The 8314-nt window shown below is 37.3% G+C and overlaps 1 protein-coding gene across 1 annotated transcript; it reads left to right on the forward strand.

Moving 5' to 3' along the window:
* Nucleotides 1-2958: 2958 nt before the first annotated feature.
* Nucleotides 2959-8314, forward strand: cldn15la (claudin 15-like a). The gene is made up of 5 exons (XM_003452771.4): nucleotides 2959-3393; nucleotides 5308-5472; nucleotides 6523-6604; nucleotides 6882-6989; nucleotides 7112-8314. The coding sequence occupies exons 1-5, from the start codon at nucleotides 3177-3179 to the stop codon at nucleotides 7188-7190; spliced, it is 651 nt and encodes a 216-aa protein (XP_003452819.1). The 5' UTR covers nucleotides 2959-3176; the 3' UTR covers nucleotides 7191-8314.

The raw sequence follows: 8314 nt of genomic DNA on the forward strand, positions 1-8314 counted from the left end.
TAATGATTGAATGCAGAGAGGTGTATAAACACATAATGAGTGAGAAAAGGTGGATGAAGAAGAAACAATAAGTGCTGAAGCCAAGACAAAAAGCAAAAACCACAACCAGCTCCCCCAGAATCACAAAACCACAAATGAAAATGCAGGCTTCCCAACCCTACGGCGTGTTAAAGAAGATATTTGCAATATTTACGTAGTTGCTAATCTTGTTCCTTCAGAGCCAAAACATTTACTCACAGGATAGTCTGGTTGGATTTGATCGCTGCAGCTTAGAGCTTGGATAAGTTAAAACACAGAACTGAATGAACAGCACCGCCCTCAGGCAGCAAGGAGCAAACGCACTGCAAAAGTAGGACTTGAGTCAGACCACCCCTGCGTGCGGGTATGACTCATGAGCTTTGTTTTTAGTCAAGTGATCATATTTCTAAATCACACCAAGTCAGGCCATTCTCTCATACATTAATAATTTAATAACTGTCCTGTGGTTATAGTTTGGATTGGACTACATCCCTGTGATGTTAGACCTGATGTGATGTAATTAGTTGCCTGAAACTGTATCACAGTGATGGCTGTTGTCTCGTGACGTGTCTCTGACATGCTGAGGGGCTTCAGTGCATGTTGAAAAATGGTTCTCGTGTATGAAATGCATTAAAATGTGATTAATTACTTGTACATTGTGTGACAAGTTGAGATCTAGACCATCATGGCCAAGGAAGGGCAGAAAAAGGAGATGAATAAGAACTTTATAAACTGAAGAAATGCAAAGATTTGATAAGCTGACCCGCTTCGTGACAGCAGGGGTGCTTTTCTGAAAAGATTACATGGTTTTGCATAGATGTCCATTTAACTGTAAATGCAACTTCTGTATATTTGTTGTTCATTTAAAAATCAGAACATTAAATGCTTTTATCTGGATGCGTAACATTATTTTTTCCCTTATGTTAAATGTCATGGACCATGTTCACGATTTACCTGTTTGTTCTCTCTCTGGTGATACAAAGACCATAAAAGTCAGACTTTGGACTCTCATGATGATCAAATATTAACTGTTGTCAACCATAAAACTATAAAACCTAGAACATCTCATACAACCTGCTAACCTACCGTCTGCAGCCTGAAATCAGCATGTATGACTCACACACAAACCTCCTTTCAAAGCCAATTACATCAAGTATCTTTTTATTCCTTTCTCATGTAGTTAGTGTTTCAAAATATGTTCAATCAGGAAAATTAGCTAATTAAATGTTAAAGAAATATACAGAATAATATTTCTGGTGGTTACACTGTGTGACTGTTTCAGTGAAGATTGTGTCATTAGTAGGCATGGCAGGCGACACAGGTACACTTCTTTTGTTTAGCTGACTCAGCAGTGCAACCAGGACCTCTTTATTTGGACATTTCTGTTCCTCTCCTTTTCTCATCGTCCATAAACCAGAAAACATCAGCTTTATTTGATGAAGTATGTGAAGTATGAACTTCAGTTTAAGGTTCAGTGTGGTAAAGTGTTTTAAGAACAGATGAAGTGCCGTAGCTTCACTTCCCTCCAGCACAGATTAGTTCAGAGCAACACAATAAAAACCTGGTGGAGGTGATGTTGAGCAGGCGTGTGGGGAAGTCTCGGTTTCAAAGCAATAACAGCTGCTCGATAGCTGACTTCACTCAGTCTCACTTTCTGACTTATTTCAGTTCTTAATTAAAATTCTTTTACTGCTTTTTTGAATTGGACACAGATCTGATATTACTGATTATATGAACACTGAATCTGTTAGTCGAGGCTGAAAAAAGGGTGAAAAAATAATTCAGTGATTATTTAAATAAATAAAAATAAATTTAAATATAAAAAATATTTTTACATTCCTGGCATGCATGTAAGGTTTGTGTGTTGCAGCCATAACTAGCAACCATTTATTTTGTTGGATATAATTATAAATGTAATTATAACAATTATATATTGTATGCAGTAAACACCCTCTCCCATAAAAATGTCAGTATCAGTATCAGTTGCTTGCATAATGAAAATGATGCTGCTTTGTAATAAAAGTCATTAACCCTGAGCAGACATTTTTAAATAAACAATTTTAGGATTTAAATGATGACATGATTGGATGCATAGATTTCTAATCATTTCTCTTTTTCACCACAGTTATGTTCCAGAAACCTGTTCAATGTCTAAGCACACCCTCTGAACAAACCACTACAACATCAGCAGTATTTGGATTTTTGAAGATTTAGTAAGAAAACGGTCTGTGCCAGAAATCTTCACAAATTGTCAAAAAGAAGGTGCTAATGTGAGGTTGGCAACATTTAGCCTGTGGCTCCATCACTGATCTGCAGCTGAGCTTTTCTAGCATGTCGATGCTGAATGTTTCCTGTCATTTAGCATTAGCAAACGTCTCCTCTGAGATACTTTAAAATTCACAAATAGGATATTTACTGATATATTTTATCTCGTAGAACTTGTGTTACCAACAAAGCGCATTACAGGCATCACAACAAACAAACAAACTGACATCTAGATGAGCAAACTGAAAGTTCAAAAAGCTCGATCATTTCTATATTTCTATTTCCTGTGGCATGCTCACAGCAGCAGTTTATAAAATCATTTTAAAATATGCTAATGTGCTATCAGCTAGCTTGTAAAGAACTAGAATAACCTACATGTGATCTGCTAATAAACTAAACTCCAATACTGTAAGCTGTGCAATGTCGCAGTAACTCATACACAACTTTTCGAAGGCTCCAGGACACAAGTAGAAAGAATACCCAGTGTCCTCTGCAGAATACCTCACAAATCCTCTCAAAATAATAACAACCTGTGGATCATTGTGACTCAGGTGTGGCTGAAGACTCAACTACATTATCAATCATCATCATCAGTTGGTGTGTGGTCAGGGGGAAACAGAAGGTGTGGCCCTGCAGTTTATGGCCCCTGTTAGAATAAAGTCCTTGTGCTGGAGGACATAACAGGACATAACTGAAAGAGCGAGACCAGAGCCTCCATCACCTCCAGCCTGTTTCTGACTACCTGAAGGCTTCAGCTTAGAGGACACAGAGTTACTCCCTGTTAATACTTGGTGAAACGTTGCTGTTGTTAGGCTATTTGCGGTAGCTGGATTTTTTGGGAGAGTTGCTATAGTTTTTTTTTCAAGTAATTTTTGCGGAAACATCCTGTAATCATGTCGACAGCAGTGGAAGCGGTCGGGTTCATCATGTGCATAATCAGCTGGCTGGTTAACGGTGCAGCGCTGGTTAACGACTACTGGAAGGTTTCCACCGTGTCCGGCAGCGTCATCATCTCTCAGAGGCAGTTTGAAAACTTATGGCACGCCTGTGCTGAGAACAGCGCTGGAATCGCCGAATGCCGGGACTTTGAATCGATGCTGGCCCTCCCCGGTAAGACCAGAGTCTCAAGTCCTCCTGTTACTTATCTCAAGTTGAGAGTTGATGTCAGATACTCTGATCAAACCTGATAACAAATTTAATGTTATCATTTTTTTAGATATTTTATGACATCATCATATTTTGCTTTTAAAAAGCAGCATTAGTGTCTCTGAAAAGCGGAACAGGAGATAACTGAGCAAGCAGAACAAGAAAACTTGTTAAACTTTGAATTGTTGACCATTTGGCAGTCGTGTCCCAGGAAACAGGATGTGCTCACAACTTTTAGGCCCCACCAGACACCATCTCTCATAAAGCTATAAAGCTGATGTATCTCTGTAAAGCTCTTTGAAGCCTTGTCACAATGGTTGTTTAGAAAATAGGCCAGCATGTCGCGTGGCACCATTTCAGGATTTGTTGTCCAAAGGTTGCTGAATTTTACAACCGGATGTTTCCCGCCTAAAGTAAAAATGAAAATAGATACTTATTAAAATGTTTGTTATAAAGTTGCCAAATATTCAGAAAAATCTTAACTTAATCAATAATGGTTATTATTAGATTGTAACAGGTTGACTATTTCCCCTGTAATTGTTGTATTTGGATATTTTTTGGGCGCCATTTTGAGTTTCCTCTGTTGGAAGCAAAATGGGCGGAAACAAAGAAACTTCTCTGAGAAGAAAGATAAAAAACCCCAAACAAACAGCTCATTATGTTTCTTCATTCTTAACTTGGACTTTAATGTCAGTTCAGCAGGTTTATCTATAAAAGCAGACAGGAGGCTTTTTTTGATGGTTTTATGTGTTTTTGAAACTGATCAAATCTCTCGATACTTCTTCCTATATAGTGATAAAGACATAAAGAGATATCAGGTTTCTCCTGCAATTGAAACTCTAATGAAAAATTCCATTTTAAAAGATTCAAAGTTAAGATTTTTTTAGATTTTTGAACTTCTCTAGAAAGTTTGTCCCTATAACTGGTGTTATAAAAGTGTTTAGTGTCATATATTTATATACCTGGCCAAATGTAAGTGGATATTGAAACCAAACTCATCATCATTATTACTCAGTATGACTCCTACCAGCTTACCTGCCATTGCTCCTGAAATCCCCTGAAGCTCATAAAGAGGTGTGGTAGTTGTTTCTAATGATTAGCAGAGGTCATTTGGTTAATAAATTACTGCACCAGCTGTAAAACACACAAATACACACCTAACGTTACAGCCAGTTCCTCCTTTTCCTTAAACAGTTTAGCTTTTGTGTATTTTTAATAAAAGTTTAATAAAGACGTAAACATACAAACGACTGGGTTTTACAGTTACAGGTGGTTATATTTTTTTCACCTTCTGTTTTATACAGCACTTAAGATAAAGAGTCAAGGGTAGTTAGGACTGTTTGGCTTTACTGGAATTTATGCCACGGGCTGGAGTGTGTTTTGTTCTTTCTGACATGGGCAACACGGGCAACGCCTCATGCTTCTGGTTGCTAGGCCTGAGGTTTTTACTCAAAGGCTGCCACATCAACTTCTTTGTCTGCTCTTAGGTCAGCTTAATTACATCTACATATAAAATAAAAAACAGGTTTCAGAAGAAATTCTTTATTGATTCCAACAAGTCTAGATCAGGCTTTGTCACACTGATTGGTGATATAGGTAATAAAAGGGGGAAGAACTGAATGTTAGACTCTCAGAACGAACTCACGGTACAAACCTGTCACTGAAAATCAAAGACATTTCCCATCAAGCGTTCAGTGTCTTTGTGTCTCGTTTAAAGCTACACTGATAATCTGTTTGGTAAATTGTTGGGTGTGTTTTCCATGAAGAGCTACAGAGACTCTATTACTGTGTGAATATGCAATTTGTATGTGATGTTACAGGTAAATCCCCCAAATAAGTGTATAAATAATAATTAATGACTTCTTTCTATCTCTGTAGTTCATGTACAGGCCTGTCGTGCCCTGATGATCATCTGTCTGCTGCTCGGCCTCGGCTCCATGATTGTCGCTCTGCTTGGACTCAAGTGCATCAAGATCGGCTCAACCACCGAACAATCCAAGGCCAAGATCGCCACCACTGGAGGAATCCTGAGCATCCTCGCCGGTGAGTGTGATGGTTTCCATTCAGGCTTCTCTCCACAAACACTGAAACAGAAAAGACAAGAAAAGGCAATCGATTTTCTATTATTAGGACACTCTGTAAAAATTTACTTCAAATGCAAAATACTATCATAAGTATAAGTTTGAGATATTTGGATATTTTTGCATTCATTGTTATTGTAGATTATAATATATAGATGTATTATAGATGTTGGAAATTTTTGTTCTTCTTTCTTTCTTTTGTTTCAGTGAAGTTTTTTCATCTGTGTACTGAATGAATTTATAGACATATCAAAGAAATGATTACACACTTCTGCATGAGCAAAACTGACATGAAGTGTGTGTACAGGCTTCAAACCTGGAGCATTTCTCTCCATGTTGTTCTCACACATAAGCAGATATTTGCAGATTAGTGCTGAATAATACACAAATTAGATCCTAGAGTTTTACTCACTGAAACTGGAGCACAGACTTTTTGGATGACCTGTTAGTATAATTAAGCGCACCAAAAAAGCACCAGAATAAAAACGATCCACTTGAGTAACACAGACACGTGGATTGTACAGGCCCTACCATCCCTATGTCGGCTAAACCACAAATGTTTTCTGCAGCATGAGATGATTCATGCTTGGTTGTCTCCCAGGATTAAAGCCAAGCTCCTTCCTCTTTTTTTTCCTAGTTAAAGTTTATGGATTCACGTTTGTGTTTTTTTATATAACACCAATCAAACGTAGGAACTGTCACCTTACAGTCGTCCATATAGCAAAGTGAAGAGCCTACAATAAAACGCTCATCAAACTCAAATTTAAAAGCGGTAAACTGAGTGTTTATTGAATGTTATATTTGTAGGAAGTGTTGAGTCAGAGGTATAAAAATAATAAAAAGACACTGAAGGTACAAACTAATACATCTGTGTGGTGGAGTAATTTATCGAAACGAAACAAAAGTACAGTGAAACAGAAATATTTTCTAGTACGAACTAGTGATGCAATGCTGTGACTGCACTCACAGGTCGGGGCAGAAGAAAAATAATACTTTGTGCTTGTGTCTGCAGGTCTCAGCTGCATGGTAGCTGCTTCCTGGTACGCAGCCAGAGTGGTTAATGACTTCAATGACCCGTTCTACGGTGGAATGAAGTAAGTTTACCACTCAGAGGCTGTTAAGGGACAGTTGAATCCTTTTTAATGATAATTATTTTGAATTCTTCCATTAAATACATTTGTTTTTGGTGTTATGAACTAAAATGACACAGCTTTAAATGTTAATTTAATCTGATTTTATTTTATTATATTTGATCTTTGTGCATTTTAAATGTAAGCAAAACAAGTAAATCTGACCGTTTTCTGCCTGAAACTTAAGTTTAACCTGATTTCTGTCAGTTTGTGTGGTTAATAATCGTCATGTCATTTCCAGGTTCGAGCTCGGCACCGGCCTCTACATGGGATGGGCTGGAGCCTCTCTGGCCATGCTGGGCGGAGCTTTTCTCTGCTCTGCGTGTAAGAGAGCGTCACCAAAGAAAGGGTAAACACGCACGCACTCATTACTTTTTATTGTTGAACTCTTAAATGACATTTTCAGTTGTTTCAGTCTGGGGATGTTGCTGCTTTGGGAATCTGTCTGACTTTGTATTTCTTGTTTTGCAGCGGTTATTATGGAAATGCACCACAGAAGGTCTACACGCCCACCGCCAAATCAGAACCAGACGCCAAAGCTTACGTCTAAACGCAAACTTTGTGCTTTGGATGGTCCCCACAATGTCATAACAACGAGATCATACAGTGTATACAGTACTGAGTGTCTGTATACACTTTATACTCAGACCAGTGTTCTTTGTTTTACTGTCATTTTTTTCTTACCTGTTTTTGAAAAAAAAACTTAAATCTTAGAAAATCACAAAGTTTATAGATGATATTGATAGATATAACTGTTTGTGAATCTGGAAACCCTGTGTGCAGTTCGTTTTTATCGGAATAAAGTTTGTATTACATAAGAAATTGAGATGCCTGGGTTATTTTTTAACCACGATACTTACACTGAATCCAAATCTTCTTCATGGATATTACATTTCTATACAAACATTCATGTACTGTATATTTATTTGGTATTTTAAAATGTTCAGATATGAATCCTGACAGGTACATCTCACCTCTTTAAACTTCCGTAAAATCCACTGATTTAGCATTAAATTAAAGCAGTAAATATAAACACACAGAGAAAACTGTAAAAATTGAATTCATTTAAAGTAGTTGTAATTTTCATGGGATGTTTTTTGTACTAGTTTTGCTTCTGTTTGTGTTCTTTGTTTTCATTGCTTTCTCGTCTCTTTTGTGCTTTTTTAAAATGTGATTTTGAATAATTTTGAAAGATGTGTAAACGATCCTACAGAAAACAAAATGACATGCAGTTAAATTTGTTTAAAATTGTATATTACTGTTTTCTGCTCAACAGTCCAGAGATACTAAAACTACTGTCATGTAAAGTGCTCTGCTCTGATTTTCACTTCTTTGTGCTTTAATATTGAGTTAAATGATGCTTACAGCAGTGTTACATGTAGCTTCTCCACCAGCTGGTTAATGAAGAATGTTGAAGCTGAACTTTGTGTTTATTACAGCAGACATTGTTAGTTAGGTTGCCTGTAATGAAGAAACTAATGGACACTAATAAGATGGCGGCTCAGTTTTAACCCAATAATATCCTGGAGTGCATAAAATGTGGACTTCGGATTGTATTGTTAAAGTTTTGCAGCTTCTCCTTCTGTTGAAGACCTCCACCCGGGCCACTGATACTGCCCAAAGTAATTAAGTCACAAATAAACAGTTAAATGGCAGAACAGTTGCTATTTTTTA

Source organism: Oreochromis niloticus, linkage group LG18 (genome assembly GCF_001858045.2).
Source record: "Oreochromis niloticus isolate F11D_XX linkage group LG18, O_niloticus_UMD_NMBU, whole genome shotgun sequence".
Lineage (NCBI taxonomy): Eukaryota > Metazoa > Chordata > Actinopteri > Cichliformes > Cichlidae > Oreochromis > Oreochromis niloticus.